Here is a 19,895-nt window from a genome sequence, read left to right as displayed (position 1 = left end):
GAAAATAGAGAAGCAAGAGAAACCCGACTATAAACTAAAATGTGTCTATACAAATGCACAGAGCATGGGAAACAAACAAGGAGAACTGGAGCTGCTAACACAGGAAGAGAGATATGATGTCATAGGCATCACTGAAACTTGGTGGGACGATACACATGATTGGAATACAAAACAAGAAGGCTACAACTTATTTATAAGAAACAGACTTAACAAAAGGGAAGGAGGTGTCGCATTGTACACAGAGATCCAAGCTTCAGAGAATGGTAGCTCTGCATAAACTGTTTAGGTAAGAATACAAGGAGAGAAGAACAGAAAGGACACTATTGTCGGTGTTTACTATAGGCCATCTAGACAGACTGAAGATATGGATGAACTCTTTTTACATCAGATGCCCCTGTTCTCAAAAAAGTATGACATAGTGATCATAGGATATTTTAACTATCCAGATATCAGGCAAAAGTAATGGGTTCAGAAAATTCTTATCGTCTCTTGCTGATAACTTTATCTTTCAAAAGATAGAAGAGAGAACAAGAGGATCTTCCATCTTGGACCTAATTCTTACCAAAAGGGAGGAAATGGTTGAGGAAGTATAGGTTGCTGGGAATTTAGGAGGCAGTGATCATGCTATCCCAGAATTTTGCATTACAAGAGGAGCAAGATGTTCTAAAGGACAGAAATGTCCAAGAAGGATGGAAGATTTTCCTAAATGAAATTCTCACTTCACAATCAGTAACAATCCAGGAACGAAGTAAGAATTGGAAGCATTTAAAGAGACCAGGATGGATGAACACAGAACTTAAACAATTGTTAAAAAGGAAAAAATAAATGTTTATTAAATGGAAAGAGGGAGGCATATCTAAAGAGGAATATAATGCTGTCTGCAGGGAATGCAGGGCAAGCGTTAGAAGAGCTAAAGCCAGGAATGAAGTGAGGCTTGCAAGGGAGACCAAAAGCAATAAAAAAGGATTTTGGGGGTATGTCAAAAGCAAAGAAAAGTCAAAAATTCTATAGGATTTTTACAGGATGAAAAGGTCAAAAATGATGTTGAGAAGACCGAACTTTTAAATTCCTATTTTGCATCTGTGTTCTCCAGGAAATCAAATGTAACATCAACTGATCTTCACTGTGCTATCGAAGAAATAAAAGAATCCACACTATCAATAAACAGAGAGATAGTGAGGGAATACTTAACTCATTTACATGAATTTAAACCTCCTGGTCCAGATTACATCCTAGGGTACTGAAAAAGATAGAGGAAATTGCAGAACCACTAGCCAGAATATTTGAAAAATCCCGGAGAACAGGAGAAGTCCCTGAAGATTGGAGAAGGGCAAATGTTATCCCCATCTTCAAAAAAAAGAAAAGAAGATGGAGGCAGGAAATTACAGACCGGTGAGCCTTACTTCTATACCAGGAAAGATCTTTGAACAAATGATTAAACAATATGTATGTAAGTACTTGGATAAGAATACAGTAACTAACCAGATCCAGCATGGGTTCACTGACTGGGTGGATCAGGGAAATGCTGTAGATATAGTACAACTCGACTTCAGCAAAGCATTTGATAAAGTATCTCATACCATCCTTATTGAAAAAAAAAGCAAGGATCCAGCGACAAGCATCCAAATAGGAATCTGAATGTGTGTTAAAACTTCATGTTTATTAGAATTCCTTTAAAATCATGCTGGTAAAATTATAAATCCAGGGTATTTATAATTTTACCAGCATGATTTTAAAGGAATTCTAATAAAGATGAAATTTTAACACACATTCAGATTCCTATTTGGATGTTTGTCGCTGGATCCTTGCTTTTTGTTGATTACCACAGCCGCCTTATCCGAGCACCATCCTGGAGTCCACACCCAAAGCCACAGGAATTCATCTAATGGTGAGCTGAAAAAACAATTTTTTCTCATATATTCACATCCTTATTGAAAAACTGACCAAAAGTATGGGATTGACAAGGCTACGGTTAGGTGGATTCATAACTGGCTCAATGATCGTACTCAAAGAGTGGTACTAAATGGTTCCACATTCAATTGGAAGAGTGTTTCCAGTGGGGTACCACAAGGCTCTGTCCTGGCCCCAGTGTTGTTCTAAATTTTTACAAATGATCTAGATAAGGGAACTGAAGGTAAACTAATCAAATTTGCAGACAATGCGAAGCTAGGAGGCATAGCTAAAGCCCCAGTCTCACATAGCGAGATCGCTGCTGAGTCACGGTTTTGGTGACGCAACAGCGACCTCACAAGCGATGTCGCAATGTGTGACACTTTGCAGCGATCAGGCCCCTGCTGTGAGGTCGCTGATCGCTGCAAAGTGTCCTGGACCATTTTTTGGTCCTTGCCCTCCCGCTGGTCAGCACACATCGCTGTGTGTGACCAGCGGGAGCAGCGATCAGGCTGGTAACCATGATAAACATCGGGTTACTAGGGGCACAAGCGCACTTAGTAACCCGCTGTTTATCATGGTTACCACTCTGCTACGGTGAGCGGTAACCTCCCGCTCACCGTAGCAGAGTGGTAACCTTGATAAACAGCGGGTTACTAAGTGCGCCTGTGCCCCTAGTAACCCACTGTTTATCATGGTTACCAGCCTGCTCCTGCTTCAGCCAGGAGCAGGACATCGTGGAAAGATTCTTTCCACGATGTCGCTGCTCCCCTGATCGCTGGTGATCCTGCCTGTTTGACAGCTCACCACCGATCACTTAGCGACGCACCAGCGATATCGGCCAGGTCACATCGTTGTCGGGATCGCTGTAGCGTCGTTATGTGAGACGGTGCCTTTACACTAGAGAAGACAGAGAAAGGATTCAGAAGGCTCTAGATAAGCTTGAACAATGGGCAGCGACTAATATAATGGTATTTAGCAGGGAGTAATGCAAAATTCTACATCTGGGAAAGAAAAACGAAAATTACATCTACAGAATGGGAGGAATAGAACTAAGGAACAGCACATGTGAAAAAGACTTGGGTATACTAATAGATCATAGACTGCACATGAGTCAACAGTGTGATGCAGCAGCAAAAAAGGCAAACACAGCTCTGGGATGTATTAACAGAAGCATACAGTCTAGATCATGTAATTATCCCCCTCTACTCCTCTTTGGTCAGACCTCACCTGGAATCCTATGTCCAGTTCTGGGTGCCACATTTTAAAAAAAAGGCATCCAAAAACTGGAACACGTTCAGAGAAGAGCTACCAGAATGGTGACCGGTCTGCAAACCATGTCCTATGAGGAACGGTTACAGGATTTGGGAATGTTTAGCTTGCAAAAAAGAAGACTGAGAGGAGACTTAATAGCTGTCTACAAATATCTCAAGGGCTGTCACATTGTAGAAGGATCATCTTTATTCTCATTTGCACAAGGAAAGACTAGAAGCAATGGGATGAAACTGAATGGGAGAAGATACAGATTAGATATTAGAAAAAACTTTTTGACAGTTAGGGTGATCAATGAGAGGAACAGGCGGCCACGAGAGGTGGTGAGTTCTCCTTCAATGGACGTCTTCACACAGAGGCTGGACAGATATCTGTCTGAGATGGTTTAGTGACTCCTGCAATGACCAGGGGGTTGGACTTGAGCACCCTGGAGGTTCCTTCCAACATTCTAGGATTCTATGACATGGTATGGTTCAAAGTAGAGCGAGGTGTCAGACAAGGCGGCATCCTGTCATTTCTCTTCAATTTATATGCAGAAGCTATTGTCAGGAAGGCTGTACTTGCCGAAAAAGAAGAGGGCATCAAAATTGGTGGACGAATCATCAACAATCTTAAATACGCAGACGATACAACATTTATAGCAGCAAGAATAGATAGAATGAAGGACTCGTTACGGAGAGTCAAGTCATTACGGAGAGTCAAGATGGACTGCTACTCAACACAAAGGAGACAAAGATACTGACTGCTGCCAGGTACGACCTGGACACATCTGAGATGGACGGCGACAAACTGGAAGTTGTAAAGGACTTTAACCTACTTAGATCAGTGATCACTCAAGATGCAGCGACGACACCTGAAGTCAATAGGAGAATAGCCATGGGCAAATCAACAATGAAGTCACTGGACAAGGTCTTCAAATCAAGGAACATTTCACTGGTGATGAAGACATGGCTCGTACATAGTCTGGTAACATACGGATGCGAAACCTGGATGATAAACACGACAGAAGAAGAATCGACGCCTTTGAAACAAATACTGTATTTTTCAGATTATAAGACGCACTCTTTCTCCCAAAATTTGGAAGGGGATCTTATAATCCGACTGTAACTTACCGGGGAGGAGCGGCTGCGGTGGAGCGGGGTCACAGGAGGCAGGGTTGCTGCTTCAGGAGGCCGGCGATGACCGCGGCAGGAGTGGGGCAATGCTTCGGGCCCTGGGTGTCCCCCTTCCCATAGAATTCCCTGTGGTGGGCTTCGGGAAAATGGCCACCGGAGGCTATGCATGTGCAGATTGAGCTCTCTGGAAACAAGATCTCAAGCAGTCCATGCGCTGCCTGCGGTGGCCATTTTCCTGGAACCCACAGCATGGAAATCTAAGGAAAATGGCACCGGCATCTTCTGAGGGCCCAAGGCCCGCTGCATCTCCCCACTCCTGTCACCACCGCCGGCTGCCCCCAGGTAAGCTACCTGTAAAATGGACTATAAGACGCACCACCATTTTATTTAAAAATTGTTTTACTAATTAGTACCTAAAAATTTGTGCTGCGTCCTATAGTCCGTAAAATATGGTTAAATCAATTTTGAAATTAAGCAGACATGTCACTCGAAGCAAGGGTCACTAAACTAACTAAAAGACATCAAACGAAAAGAGTAGTCACTGGAAAAGGACATCACGGTTGGAAGAAAAGAAGGAACAAGTCGAGGAGGAAGACCAGCAACTCAATGGCTTGATAATATCAAGATAACGGCAGAGACAACTTTGGTGGACCTCACAGCCAAAGAGAAGATAAACAGCGTCCACTCAATGTGATAGTCAAATGCATAAGAGAAGATAAACAGCGTCCACTCAAGGTGATCGTAAAATGCAAAAGAGAAGATAAACAGCGTCCACTCAAGGTGATAGTCAAATGCATAAGAGAAGATAAACAGCGTCCACTCAAGGTGATAGTCAAATGCAAAACAGAAGATAAACAGTGTCCACTCAAGGTGATAGTCAAATAAAGTTGTCTTTTATTTCACCATGTATAGCACAACAATCAGAGAAAAGGTTAAAATAGAAACAAGTCCCCGATTCTGCATTTATCACCTACTCCTGAGAAAAAATACTGACCGAATACTGACCAAAAACTGAAAGTGGGGCCGTGGCCTTACAATAGAAATCATGATGCATAGACGGACCGTGCATCACCTGACCAAAACTTGAGGCTGTTGAATTAGGGTCTTGAGACTCACGGCCTATTGGTACAAGTATGAACTATGAAACACGGATGTGTGAGATTGGCCTTAGGTTAAAAGTTAGGCTGCGGGTTATGGTAAGGGCATATTCACACGGTCAGTATTTGGTCAGAATTTCACATCAGTATTTGTAAGCCAAAACCAGGAGTGGAACAATCAGAGGAAAAAGTATAATAGAAACACGTCACCCACTCCTGATTGCAAAAACTGATGTAAAATACTGACCAAACACTGAACATGTGAATGTGGCCTAAGGATGATGACATGGGTGGTAAGGTCAGAGTCAGGGTAAATGGTGAAGATCAGGGTAAAGGTTAGGGTAAGTGTCATGGTGATACACATGCAGGTTAGGCTAAGGGTCAGGTTGTGGGTTATGTTGCGAGTCAGTGTGAGGATCAGGCTGAGGGTGAGAAGGTACGAGTCAGTGTGAGGATCAGGCTGAGGGTGAGAAGGTACGCATCAGTGTGAGGATCAGGCTGAGAGTGAGAAGGTACGAGTCAGTGTGAGGATCAGGCTGAGGGTGAGAAGGTACGCATCAGTGTGAGGATCAGGCTGAGGGTGAGAAGATACGAGTCAGTGTGAGGATCAGGCTGAGAGTGAGAAGATACGAGTCAGTGTGAGGATCAGGCTGAGAGTGAGAAGATACGAGTCAGTGTGAGGATCAGGCTGAGAGTCAGAAGGTACGAGTCAGTGTGAAGATCAGGCTGAGGGTGAGAAGGTACGAGTCAGTGTGAGGATTAGGCTGAGAAGGTACGAGTCAGTGTGAGGATCAGGCTGAGGGTGAGAAGGTAAGAGTCAGTGTGAGGATCAGGCTGAGGGTGAGAAGGTACGAGTCAGTGTGAGGATCAGGCTGAGGGTGAGAAGGTACGAGTCAGTGTGAGGATCAGGCTGAGGGTGAGAAGGTACGAGTCAGTGTGAGGATCAGGCTGAGGGTGAGAAGGTACGAGTCAGTGTGAGGATCAGGCTGAGGGTGAGAAGGTACGAGTCAGTGTGAGGATCAGGCTGAGAGTGAGAAGGTATGAGTCAGTGTGAGGATCAGGCTGAGGGTGAGAAGGTACGAGTCAGTGTGAGGATAAGGTTGAGGATGAGAAGGTACAAGTCAGTGTGAGGATCAGGCTGAGGGTGAGAAGGTACGAGTCAGTGTGAGGATCAGGCTGAGGGTGAGAAGGTACGAGTCAGTGTGAAGATCAGGTTGAGAGTGAGAAGGTACGTGTCAGTGTGAGGATCAGGCTGAGAGTGAGAAGGTACGAGTCAGTGTGAGGATCAGGCTGAGGGTGAGAAGGTAAGAGTCAGTGTGAAGATCAGGCTGAGGGTGAGAAGGTACGAGTCAGTGTGAAGATCAGGCTGAGGGTGAGAACATACGAGTCAGTGTCAGGATCAGGCTGAGGATGAGAAGGTACGAGTCAGTGTGAGGATCAGGCTGAGAAGGTACGAGTCAGTGTGAGGATCAGGCTGAGGGTGAGAAGGTACGAGTCAGTGTGAGGATCAGGCTGAGGGTTAGAAGGTACGAATCAGTGTGAAGATCAGGCTGAGGGTGAGAAGGTACGAGTCAGTGTGAGGATCAGGCTGAGGGTGAGAAGGTACGAGTCAGTGTGAGGATTAGGCTGAGAAGGTACGAGTCAGTGTGAGGATCAGGCTGAGGGTGAGAAGGTACGAGTCAGTGTGAGGATCAGGCTGAGAGTGAGAAGGTACGAGTCAGTGTGAGGATCAGGCTGAGAGTGAGAAGGTACGAGTCAGTGTGAGGATCAGGCTGAGAGTGAGAAGGTACGAGTCAGTGTGAGGATCAGGCTGAGAGTCAGAAGGTACGAGTCAGTGTGAAGATCAGGCTGTGGGTGAGAAGGTACGAGTCAGTGTGAGGATTAGGCTGAGAAGGTACGAGTCAGTGTGAGGATCAGGCTGAGGGTGAGAAGGTACAAGTCAGTGTGAGGATTAGGCTGAGAAGGTACGAGTCAGTGTGAGAATCAGGCTGAGGGTGAGAAGGTACGAGTCAGTGTGAGGATAAGGCTGAGGATGAGAAGGTACAAGTCAGTGTGAGGATCAGGCTGAGACTGAGAAGGTACGAGTCAGTGTGAGGATCAGGCTGAGGGTGAGAAGGTACGAGTCAGTGTGAAGATCAGGCTGAGGGTGAGAACGTACGAGTCAGTGTGAGGATCAGGCTGAGGATGAGTAGGTACGAGTCAGTGTGAGGATCAGGCTGAGGGTGAGAAGGTACGAGTCAGTGTGAGGATCAGGCTGAGGGTGAGAAGGTACGCATCAGTGTGAGGATCAGGCTGAGAGTGAGAAGGTACGAGTCAGTGTGAGGATCAGGCTGAGGGTGAGAAGGTACGCATCAGTGTGAGGATCAGGCTGAGGGTGAGAAGATACGAGTCAGTGTGAGGATCAGGCTGAGAGTGAGAAGATACGAGTCAGTGTGAGGATCAGGCTGAGAGTGAGAAGATACGAGTCAGTGTGAGGATCAGGCTGAGAGTCAGAAGGTACGAGTCAGTGTGAAGATCAGGCTGTGGGTGAGAAGGTACGAGTCAGTGTGAGGATTAGGCTGAGAAGGTACGAGTCAGTGTGAGGATCAGGCTGAGGGTGAGAAGGTACGAGTCAGTGTGAGGATTAGGCTGAGAAGGTACGAGTCAGTGTGAGGATCAGGCTGAGGGTGAGAAGGTAAGAGTCAGTGTGAGGATCAGGCTGAGAGTGAGAAGGTACGAGTCAGTGTGAGGATCAGGCTGAGAGTGAGAAGGTACGAGTCAGTGTGAGGATCAGGCTGAGAGTGAGAAGGTACGAGTCAGTGTGAGGATCAGGCTGAGAGTCAGAAGGTACGAGTCAGTGTGAAGATCAGGCTGTGGGTGAGAAGGTACGAGTCAGTGTGAGGATTAGGCTGAGAAGGTACGAGTCAGTGTGAGGATCAGGCTGAGGGTGAGAAGGTACAAGTCAGTGTGAGGATTAGGCTGAGAAGGTACGAGTCAGTGTGAGAATCAGGCTGAGGGTGAGAAGGTACGAGTCAGTGTGAGGATAAGGCTGAGGATGAGAAGGTACAAGTCAGTGTGAGGATCAGGCTGAGACTGAGAAGGTACGAGTCAGTGTGAGGATCAGGCTGAGGGTGAGAAGGTACGAGTCAGTGTGAAGATCAGGCTGAGGGTGAGAACGTACGAGTCAGTGTGAGGATCAGGCTGAGGATGAGTAGGTACGAGTCAGTGTGAGGATCAGGCTGAGGGTGAGAAGGTACGAGTCAGTGTGAGGATCAGGCTGAGGGTGAGAAGGTACGCATCAGTGTGAGGATCAGGCTGAGAGTGAGAAGGTACGAGTCAGTGTGAGGATCAGGCTGAGGGTGAGAAGGTACGCATCAGTGTGAGGATCAGGCTGAGGGTGAGAAGATACGAGTCAGTGTGAGGATCAGGCTGAGAGTGAGAAGATACGAGTCAGTGTGAGGATCAGGCTGAGAGTGAGAAGATACGAGTCAGTGTGAGGATCAGGCTGAGAGTCAGAAGGTACGAGTCAGTGTGAAGATCAGGCTGTGGGTGAGAAGGTACGAGTCAGTGTGAGGATTAGGCTGAGAAGGTACGAGTCAGTGTGAGGATCAGGCTGAGGGTGAGAAGGTAAGAGTCAGTGTGAGGATCAGGCTGAGGGTGAGAAGGTACGAGTCAGTGTGAGGATCAGGCTGAGGGTGAGAAGGTACGAGTCAGTGTGAGGATCAGGCTGAGGGTGAGAAGGTACGAGTCAGTGTGAGGATCAGGCTGAGGGTGAGAAGGTACGAGTCAGTGTGAGGATCAGGCTGAGGGTGAGAAGGTACGAGTCAGTGTGAGGATCAGGCTGAGGGTGAGAAGGTACGAGTCAGTGTGAGGATCAGGCTGAGAGTGAGAAGGTATGAGTCAGTGTGAGGCTCAGGCTGAGAGTGAGAAGGTACGAGTCAGTGTGAGGATCAGGCTGAGGGTGAGAAGGTAAGAGTCAGTGTGAAGATCAGGCTGAGGGTGAGAAGGTACGAGTCAGTGTGAAGATCAGGCTGAGGGTGAGAACATACGAGTCAGTGTCAGGATCAGGCTGAGGATGAGAAGGTACGAGTCAGTGTGAGGATCAGGCTGAGAAGGTACGAGTCAGTGTGAGGATCAGGCTGAGGGTGAGAAGGTACGAGTCAGTGTGAGGATCAGGCTGAGGATGAGAAGGTACAAGTCAGTGTGAGGATCAGGCTGAGGGTGAGAAGGTACGAGTCAGTGTGAGGATCAGGCTGAGGGTGAGAAGGTACGAGTCAGTGTGAAGATCAGGTTGAGAGTGAGAAGGTACGTGTCAGTGTGAGGATCAGGCTGAGAGTGAGAAGGTACGAGTCAGTGTGAGGATCAGGCTGAGGGTGAGAAGGTAAGAGTCAGTGTGAAGATCAGGCTGAGGGTGAGAAGGTACGAGTCAGTGTGAAGATCAGGCTGAGAAGGTACGAGTCAGTGTGAGGATCAGGCTGAGGGTGAGAAGGTACGAGTCAGTGTGAGGATTAGGCTGAGAAGGTACGAGTCAGTGTGAGGATCAGGCTGAGGGTGAGAAGGTACGAGTCAGTGTGAGGATCAGGCTGAGAGTGAGAAGGTACGAGTCAGTGTGAGGATCAGGCTGAGAGTGAGAAGGTACGAGTCAGTGTGAGGATCAGGCTGAGAGTGAGAAGGTACGAGTCAGTGTGAGGATCAGGCTGAGAGTCAGAAGGTACGAGTCAGTGTGAAGATCAGGCTGTGGGTGAGAAGGTACGAGTCAGTGTGAGGATTAGGCTGAGAAGGTACGAGTCAGTGTGAGGATCAGGCTGAGGGTGAGAAGGTACAAGTCAGTGTGAGGATTAGGCTGAGAAGGTACGAGTCAGTGTGAGAATCAGGCTGAGGGTGAGAAGGTACGAGTCAGTGTGAGGATAAGGCTGAGGATGAGAAGGTACAAGTCAGTGTGAGGATCAGGCTGAGACTGAGAAGGTACGAGTCAGTGTGAGGATCAGGCTGAGGGTGAGAAGGTACGAGTCAGTGTGAAGATCAGGCTGAGGGTGAGAACGTACGAGTCAGTGTGAGGATCAGGCTGAGGATGAGTAGGTACGAGTCAGTGTGAGGATCAGGCTGAGGGTGAGAAGGTACGAGTCAGTGTGAGGATCAGGTTGAGAGTGAGAAGGTACGAGTCAGTGTGAGGATCAGGCTGAGGGTGAGAAGGTACGAGTCAGTGTGAGGATCAGGCTGAGGGTGAGAAGGTACGCATCAGTGTGAGGATCAGGCTGAGAGTGAGAAGGTACGCATCAGTGTGAGGATCAGGCTGAGAGTGAGAAGGTACGAGTCAGTGTGAGGATCAGGCTGAGGGTGAGAAGGTACGCATCAGTGTGAGGATCAGGCTGAGGGTGAGAAGATACGAGTCAGTGTGAGGATCAGGCTGAGAGTGAGAAGATACGAGTCAGTGTGAGGATCAGGCTGAGAGTGAGAAGATACGAGTCAGTGTGAGGATCAGGCTGAGAGTCAGAAGGTACGAGTCAGTGTGAAGATCAGGCTGAGGGTGAGAAGGTACGAGTCAGTGTGAGGATTAGGCTGAGAAGGTACGAGTCAGTGTGAGGATCAGGCTGAGGGTGAGAAGGTAAGAGTCAGTGTGAGGATCAGGCTGAGGGTGAGAAGGTACGAGTCAGTGTGAGGATCAGGCTGAGGGTGAGAAGGTACGAGTCAGTGTGAGGATCAGGCTGAGGGTGAGAAGGTACGAGTCAGTGTGAGGATCAGGCTGAGGGTGAGAAGGTACGAGTCAGTGTGAGGATCAGGCTGAGGGTGAGAAGGTACGAGTCAGTGTGAGGATCAGGCTGAGGGTGAGAAGGTACGAGTCAGTGTGAGGATCAGGCTGAGAGTGAGAAGGTATGAGTCAGTGTGAGGATCAGGCTGAGAGTGAGAAGGTACGAGTCAGTGTGAGGATCAGGCTGAGGGTGAGAAGGTAAGAGTCAGTGTGAAGATCAGGCTGAGGGTGAGAAGGTACGAGTCAGTGTGAAGATCAGGCTGAGGGTGAGAACATACGAGTCAGTGTCAGGATCAGGCTGAGGATGAGAAGGTACGAGTCAGTGTGAGGATCAGGCTGAGAAGGTACGAGTCAGTGTGAGGATCAGGCTGAGGGTGAGAAGGTACGAGTCAGTGTGAGGATCAGGCTGAGGATGAGAAGGTACAAGTCAGTGTGAGGATCAGGCTGAGGGTGAGAAGGTACGAGTCAGTGTGAGGATCAGGCTGAGGGTGAGAAGGTACGAGTCAGTGTGAAGATCAGGTTGAGAGTGAGAAGGTACGTGTCAGTGTGAGGATCAGGCTGAGAGTGAGAAGGTACGAGTCAGTGTGAGGATCAGGCTGAGGGTGAGAAGGTAAGAGTCAGTGTGAAGATCAGGCTGAGGGTGAGAAGGTACGAGTCAGTGTGAAGATCAGGCTGAGGGTGAGAACATACGAGTCAGTGTCAGGATCAGGCTGAGGATGAGAAGGTACGAGTCAGTGTGAGGATCAGGCTGAGAAGGTACGAGTCAGTGTGAGGATCAGGCTGAGGGTGAGAAGGTACGAGTCAGTGTGAGGATCAGGCTGAGGGTTAGAAGGTACGAATCAGTGTGAAGATCAGGCTGAGGGTGAGAAGGTACGAGTCAGTGTGAGGATCAGGCTGAGAGTCAGAAGGTACGAGTCAGTGCGAAGATCAGGCTGAGGGTGAGAAGGTACGAGTCAGTGTGAAGATCAGGCTGAGAAGGTACGAGTCAGTGTGAGGATCAGGCTGAGGGTGAGAAGGTACGAGTCAGTGTGAGGATTAGGCTGAGAAGGTACGAGTCAGTGTGAGGATCAGGCTGAGGGTGAGAAGGTACGAGTCAGTGTGAGGATCAGGCTGAGAGTGAGAAGGTACGAGTCAGTGTGAGGATCAGGCTGAGAGTGAGAAGGTACGAGTCAGTGTGAGGATCAGGCTGAGAGTGAGAAGGTACGAGTCAGTGTGAGGATCAGGCTGAGAGTCAGAAGGTACGAGTCAGTGTGAAGATCAGGCTGTGGGTGAGAAGGTACGAGTCAGTGTGAGGATTAGGCTGAGAAGGTACGAGTCAGTGTGAGGATCAGGCTGAGGGTGAGAAGGTACAAGTCAGTGTGAGGATTAGGCTGAGAAGGTACGAGTCAGTGTGAGAATCAGGCTGAGGGTGAGAAGGTACGAGTCAGTGTGAGGATAAGGCTGAGGATGAGAAGGTACAAGTCAGTGTGAGGATCAGGCTGAGACTGAGAAGGTACGAGTCAGTGTGAGGCTGAGGGTGAGAAGGTACGAGTCAGTGTGAAGATCAGGCTGAGGGTGAGAACGTACGAGTCAGTGTGAGGATCAGGCTGAGGATGAGTAGGTACGAGTCAGTGTGAGGATCAGGCTGAGGGTGAGAAGGTACGAGTCAGTGTGAGGATCAGGTTGAGAGTGAGAAGGTACGAGTCAGTGTGAGGATCAGGCTGAGGGTGAGAAGGTACGAGTCAGTGTGAGGATGAGGCTGAGGGTGAGAATGTACGAGTCAGTGTGAGGATCAGGCTGAGGGTGAGAAGGTACGAGTCAGTGTGAGGATCAGGCTGAGAGTGAGAAGGTACGAGTCAGTGTGAGGATCAGGCTGAGGGTGAGAAGGTACGAGTCAGTGTGAGGATCAGGCTGAGGGTGAGAAGGTACGAGTCAGTGTGAGGATTAGGCTGGGGGTGAGAAGGTACAAGTCAGTGTGAAGATCAGGCTGAGGGTGAGAAGATACGAGTCAGTGTGAAGATCAGGTTGAGAGTGAGAAGGTACGTGTCAGTGTGAGGATCAGGCTGAGGGTGAGAAGATACGATTCAGTGTGAGGATCAGGCTGAGAGTGAGAAGGTACGAGTCGTTGTGAGGATCAGGCTCAGGGTGAGAAGAGACGAGTCAGTTTGAGGATCAGGCTGAGGGTGAGAAGGTACGAGTCAGTGTGAGGATCAGGCTGAGGGTGAGAAGGTACGAGTCAGTGTGAGGATCAGGCTGAGGGTGAGAAGGTACGAGTCAGTGTGATGATTAGGCTGAGAAGATACGAGTCAGTGTGAGGATCAGGCTGAGGATGAGAAGATACGAGTCAGTGTGAGGATCAGGCTGAGGATGAGAAGATACGAGTCAGTGTGAGGATCAGGCTGAGGGTGAGAAGATACGAGTCAGTATGAGGATAATGCTAAGGGTGAGAAGGTACGAGTCAGTGTGAGGATCAGGCTGAGAGTGAGAAGATACGAGTCAGTGTGAGGATCAGGCTTGGAGTGAGAAGATACGAGTCAGTGTGAGGATCAGGCTGAGGGTGAGAAGGTACGAGTCAGTGTGAGGATCAGGCTTGGAGTGAGAAGATACGAGTCAGTGTGAGGATCAGGCTTGGAGTGAGAAGATACGAGTCAGTGTGAGGATCAGGCTTGGAGTGAGAAGGTACGAGTCAGTGTGAGGATCAGGCTTGGAGTGAGAAGATACGAGTCAGTGTGAGGATCAGGCTTGGAGTGAGAAGATACGAGTCAGTGTGAGGATCAGGCTTGGAGTGAGAAGATACGAGTCAGTGTGAGGATCAGGCTTGGAGTGAGAAGATACGAGTCAGTGTGAGGATCAGGCGGAGAGTGAGAAGGTACGAGTCAGTGTGAGGATCAGGCTTGGAGTGAGAAGGTACGAGTCAGTGTGAGGATCAGGCTGAGAGTGAGAAGATACGAGTCAGTGTGAGGATCAGGCTTGGAGTGAGAAGATACGAGTCAGTGTGAGGATCAGGCTGAGGGTGAGAAGGTACGAGTCAGTGTGAGGATAAGGCTGAGGATGAGAAGGTACAAGTCAGTGTGAGGATCAGGCTGAGACTGAGAAGGTACGAGTCAGTGTGAGGATGAGGCTGAGAATGTACGAGTCAGTGTGAGGATCAGGCTGAGGGTGAGAAGGTACGAGTCAGTGTGAGGATCAGGCTGAGGGTGAGAAGGTACGAGTCAGTGTGAGGATCAGGCTGAGGACTGAACCTGGGATATGGATTGTGTCAGGGGATGTACCTGAAGTGCAATTTCACAAATTATAATCATCCATTTTACCATCACGGCGGTTTGATCCCCGTCTCTCATGCACAGGTGAGTTTTTCACCTGCACCACTAATCCCAGTGTCTCCTAATTATATGGATCCACATTCACACTCTGCATCGGTCTGTGGGACGTCTGTTTTACCTCCGTCACTTACCACATCTCTTTCTGGAATGACCCGTCTCCTGTTCCTCCTCCCTCTCGTTCACACCTGGTAACTTTCATGGGCAATTAAAGGTGTATGAATTTGGAGCCATAGATCTATTGTGACCGTGGTCGTGCGTCCATCTCTTTTATGTGCAGCTTGTTAAGTGCCACATTAGAAATTTACCAGAGTGACCAGAAGGTAAGAACAACCACCTATTACTAACTGCACCTCATTTTTTTTTTAATTATTATCCCACAATTTCACTCGCCCTCTCCATCTGTAATAAACTAAATGTCAATCACAACCTCTTCCCGCAATCTATCCTAGGCCTCAGAGACATGGCTGACACCCTCCCCAGCCACAGTTACGTTGGCCTTCACTTCACCCACACTACTCGCCCTGGCAATAAACATGGTGGAGGAACTGGCCTTCTCCATCTGCATCTTCATTCCAATCCCACCTCTACCCTCCTTTCCGTTGAAGTGAACTCTCCCGCCAAGTAGTCTTCATAAACTGACCCATGACACCACATTTATCGACCATTTCTCCAACTAGCACCTACACTCTCTTTGGAGACATTCCCATCATCATTAAGGGCGATTTCAACATCCCCATTAATATCCACCAGTCAGCAGCATCTAAACTTTTGCCACTCACTTCCTTCATCTCTTGTACAATGGTCCCCACCATCTACCCACACAGATGGACATACCCTAGACCACATCTTCACCCACCTCTGTCTCCTATCTGACCTCACAATCTCACCTCTCCCCCAGCTGACCACCATCTACTCACATTCTTAAGGCCCCGTCATACTAAGCGATATCGCTAGCGAGATCGCTGCTGTGTCACGGTTTTGGTGACTCACCAGCGACCTCACCAGCGATGTCGCTATGTGTGACACTTTGCAACGATCAGGCCCCTGCTGTGAGGTCGCTGATCGTTGCAAAGTGTCCTGGACCATTTTTTCGTCTTTGCCCTCCCGCTGGCCAGCACACATCGCTGTGTGTGACCAGCGGGACCAACGATCTGGCTGGTAACCATGGTAAATATCGGGTAACTAGGGGCACGCGCGCACTTAGTAACCCGCTGTTTACCATAGATACCACTCTGCTACGGTGCGCGGAGGCTCCAGCGCACCATAGCAGAGTGGTATCCATGGTAAACAGCGGGTTACTAGGGGCACACGCGCACTTAGTAACCCGATATTTACCATAGTTACCAGCCTGCTCCTGCTTAAGCAGCAGGCTGGTAACGGGAGCAGGACATCGTGGAACGATTCTTTCCACGATGTCGCTGCTCCCCTCATCGCTGGTGATCCTGCCTGTTTGACAGCTCACCAGCGATGTATTAGCGATGCAGCAACGATCCCTGACAGGTCGTATCGTTGTCGGGATCGCTGCTGCATCGCTTAGTGTGACGGGGCCTTTAATCCAGTTATCTTCTACTACCCCACAAGTTCAGTAATTAGCATCCAACCCCCCCCCCACCGACAGGAACATATCGTGCCTGGACATTCACACACACACTCTCTATTCTACTGATGTCCACCATATATTCACTCCAGGACATAGACACAGAAGCAGTATCGCCACACTGGTCACATCTATTGACACTGTCATCCTTCTCATTCACAGCAGAAGGTGATGAATCAATAAGCAACCCTGACACCAAGCTCATAAAGAGCTGCGCCAAGCCTCCAGGGTTGCAGAGTGGCACTGGAAGAAAACACACTAGCTGGGAGACTTCACTACATTCAAAGAAGAAATTCTCACATTCAAGTAAGAATTCAGCGCTGCAAAACAGGACAACTTACAACCCTCATGTCTTCTCTATCCCATAAGCCCAGACATTTATTCAACACTTTCACCTTCCTCCTCCTCCATCCATTGTTGCCCACCCCCCCCCCCCGACCTCACTAATTTCTACAGAAGACATTGCAGCAAATTTCAAAAACAAGATTGACCAAACCAGTCAAAGGATCTTCAACTACCACCCCACCTCCGTACAACAGACCAGCCCCCCTCCCCATAACCATCCTCCTAGCCTCACTAAAGAAAAGCTTACTCATTTTCTCTCCATGTCACACTTCACCACTTGTGTGCTTGATCCTATCCATTCCCATCTGCTCCTTCAACCTATCATTAACCTCTGGTGTTTTCCTTTTGCTTTCAAACATGCTCCAATCACACCTATCCTGAAAAAGACATCCCTTCACCCGACCTCTACATCCATATTACTCCTTTTTGCCTCCTCGAACAGCAGATCCACAATGAACTTTCCTCCCATCTCTCATCCAACTCTCTCTTCGACAACCTATAACCCGTCTTCTGTCCCCACCGCTCCTCCAAGACTGCCCTAACCAAAATTACTGCTTACGGACCCCCAAAGCCAACAGACAATTCTCTATACTCCTCCTTCTAGACTTGTCCTATGTCTTCTACATTACTCTGTGCTCCTCCTCCTCTATCATCTTCCATTGGCAGATGCGTCTATGACTGAGACTCAATGTGGACAAAACCGAACTCCTCACCTTTCCTCCATCTCATTCACCAGCTGCCAGATCTATCCATCACTATAATCACTCCACGTTTTCTTCTGTATCACAAGTCCACTGTCTTGGTGCAACCCTCGACTCTGCCCTATCCTTCACACCGCACAGCCCCCACAGTCTATACCCGGACACCGCACAGCCCCCACAGTCTATACCCGGACACCGCACAGCCCCCACAGTCTATGCCCGGACACCGCACAGCCCCCACGGTCTATGCCCGGACACCGCACAGCCCCCACGGTCTATACCCGGACACCGCACAGCCCCCATGGTCTATGCCCGGACACCGCACAGCCCCCATGGTCTATGCCCGGACACCGCACAGCCCCCATAGTCTATGCCCGGACACCGCACAGCCCCCATAGTCTATGCCCGGACACCGCACAGCCCCCAGAGTCTATGCCCGGACACCGCACAGCCCCCAGAGTCTATGCCCGGACACCGCACAGCCCCCAGAGTCTATACCCGGACACCGCACAGCCCCCAGAGTCTATACCCGGACACCGCACAGCCCCCAGAGTCTATACCCGGACACCGCACAGCCCCCATAGTCTATACCCGGACACCGCACAGCCCCCATAGTCTATACCCGGACACCGCACAGCCCCCATAGTCTATACCCGGACACCGCACAGCCCCCATAGTCTATACCCGGACACCGCACAGCCCCCATAGTCTATACCCGGACACCGCACAGCCCCCATAGTCTATACCCGGACACCGCACAGCCCCCATAGTCTATACCCGGACACCGCACAGCCCCCATAGTCTATACCCGGACACCGCACAGCCCCCATAGTCTATACCCGGACACCGCACAGCCCCCATAGTCTATACCCGGACACCGCACAGCCCCCATAGTCTATACCCGGACACCGCACAGCCCCCATAGTCTATACCCGGACACCGCACAGCCCCCATAGTCTATACCCGGACACCGCACAGCCCCCATAGTCTATACCCGGACACCGCACAGCCCCCACAGTCTATACCCGGACACCGCACAGCCCCCACAGTCTATACCCGGACACCGCACAGCCCCCACAGTCTATACCCGGACACCGCACAGCCCCCACAGTCTATACCCGGACACCGCACAGCCCCCACAGTCTATACCCGGACACCGCACAGCCCCCATAGTCTATACCCGGACACCGCACAGCCCCCATAGTCTATACCCGGACACCGCACAGCCCCCATAGTCTATACCCGGACACCGCACAGCCCCCATAGTCTATACCCGGACACCGCACAGCCCCCATAGTCTATACCCGGACACCGCACAGCCCCCATAGTCTATACCCGGACACCGCACAGCCCCCATAGTCTATACCCGGACACCGCACAGCCCCCATAGTCTATACCCGGACACCGCACAGCCCCCATAGTCTATACCCGGACACCGCACAGCCCCCATAGTCTATACCCGGACACCGCACAGCCCCCATAGTCTATACCCGGACACCGCACAGCCCCCATAGTCTATACCCGGACACCGCACAGCCCCCATAGTCTATGCCCGGACACCGCACAGCCCCCATAGTCTATGCCCGGACACCGCACAGCCCCCATAGTCTATACCCGGACACCGCACAGCCCCCACAGTCTATACCCGGACACCGCACAGCCCCCACTCACCTTCCCAAACTTGTTCTGCTTGATGTGCAGCGGACCCTCCTTCAGGGGTTTGTCAGGGGAGGCCATCCCGGCTGTGGATCACTGACACAAAGCTCCGAACCCTCCACAGAACATCTCCAAACCCGCAACACAGATCTCCGGCTTCCCCCGAACTTCATCCAACTTCACTGCTCTTCCCTGATCCTCCTCCCCCCGCCCAACATTTCTGCTTTCTCTATAACTTCCTCCTCCGTCCGCTTCCTGTATACAGATCACTGCACTATATATACTGGTATATACCGCCCTGTATACACATCACCGCACTATATATACTGGTATATACCGTCCTGTATACACATCACTGCACTATATATACTGGTATATACCGCCCTGTATACACATCACCGCACTATATATACTGGTATATACCGCCCTGTATACAGATCACCGCACTATATATACTGGTATATACCACCCTGTATACACATCACTGCACTATATATACTGGTATATACCGCCCTGTATACACATCACCGCACTATATATACTGGTATATACCGCCCTGTATACACATCACTGCACTATATATACTGGTATATACCGCCCTGTATACACATCACTGCACTATATATACTGGTATATACCGCCCTGTATACAGATCACTGCACTATATATACTGGTATATACCGCCCTGTATACACATCACTGCACTATATATACTAGTATATACCGCCCTGTATACACATCACTGCACTATATATACTGGTATATACCGCCCTGTATACACATCACCGCACTATATATACTGGTATATACCGCACTGTATACACATCACCGCACTATATATACTGGTATATACCGCCCTGTATACACATCACCGCACTATATATACTGGTATATACCGCACTGTATACACATCACCGCACTATATATACTGGTATATACCGCACTGTATACACATCACCGCACTATATATACTGGTATATACCGCCCTGTATACACATCACCGCACTATATATACTGGTATATACCACCCTGTATATACATCACTGCACTATATATACTGGTATATACCACCCTGTATACACATCACTGCACTATATATACTGGTATATACCACCCTGTATATACATCACTGCACTATATATACTGGTATATACCACCCTGTATACACATCACTGCACTATATATACTGGTA

At 49.3% G+C, this 19,895-nt stretch overlaps 1 protein-coding gene across 1 annotated transcript in view; it reads right to left on the bottom strand.

Moving 5' to 3' along the window:
• Positions 1-18,952, bottom strand: part of DOK1 (docking protein 1) — a 51,559-nt gene extending 32,607 nt beyond the window's left edge. Inside the window, exon 1 of the mRNA XM_073649986.1 lies at positions 18,719-18,952. Within this exon, the coding sequence (XP_073506087.1) occupies positions 18,719-18,784 (66 nt within the window). The 5' untranslated portion in view covers positions 18,785-18,952. The remainder of the gene's footprint in view (positions 1-18,718) is intronic.
• Positions 18,953-19,895: the final 943 nt, after the last annotated feature.

The sequence above is a fragment of the Phyllobates terribilis genome, unplaced genomic scaffold (genome assembly GCF_046119375.1).
Source record: "Phyllobates terribilis strain yellow unplaced genomic scaffold, ASM4611937v1 Scaffold_1__5_contigs__length_1240528914, whole genome shotgun sequence".
Classification (NCBI taxonomy): Eukaryota; Metazoa; Chordata; class Amphibia; order Anura; family Dendrobatidae; genus Phyllobates; species Phyllobates terribilis.
This window is presented reverse-complemented; position numbering and strand designations above follow the sequence as displayed.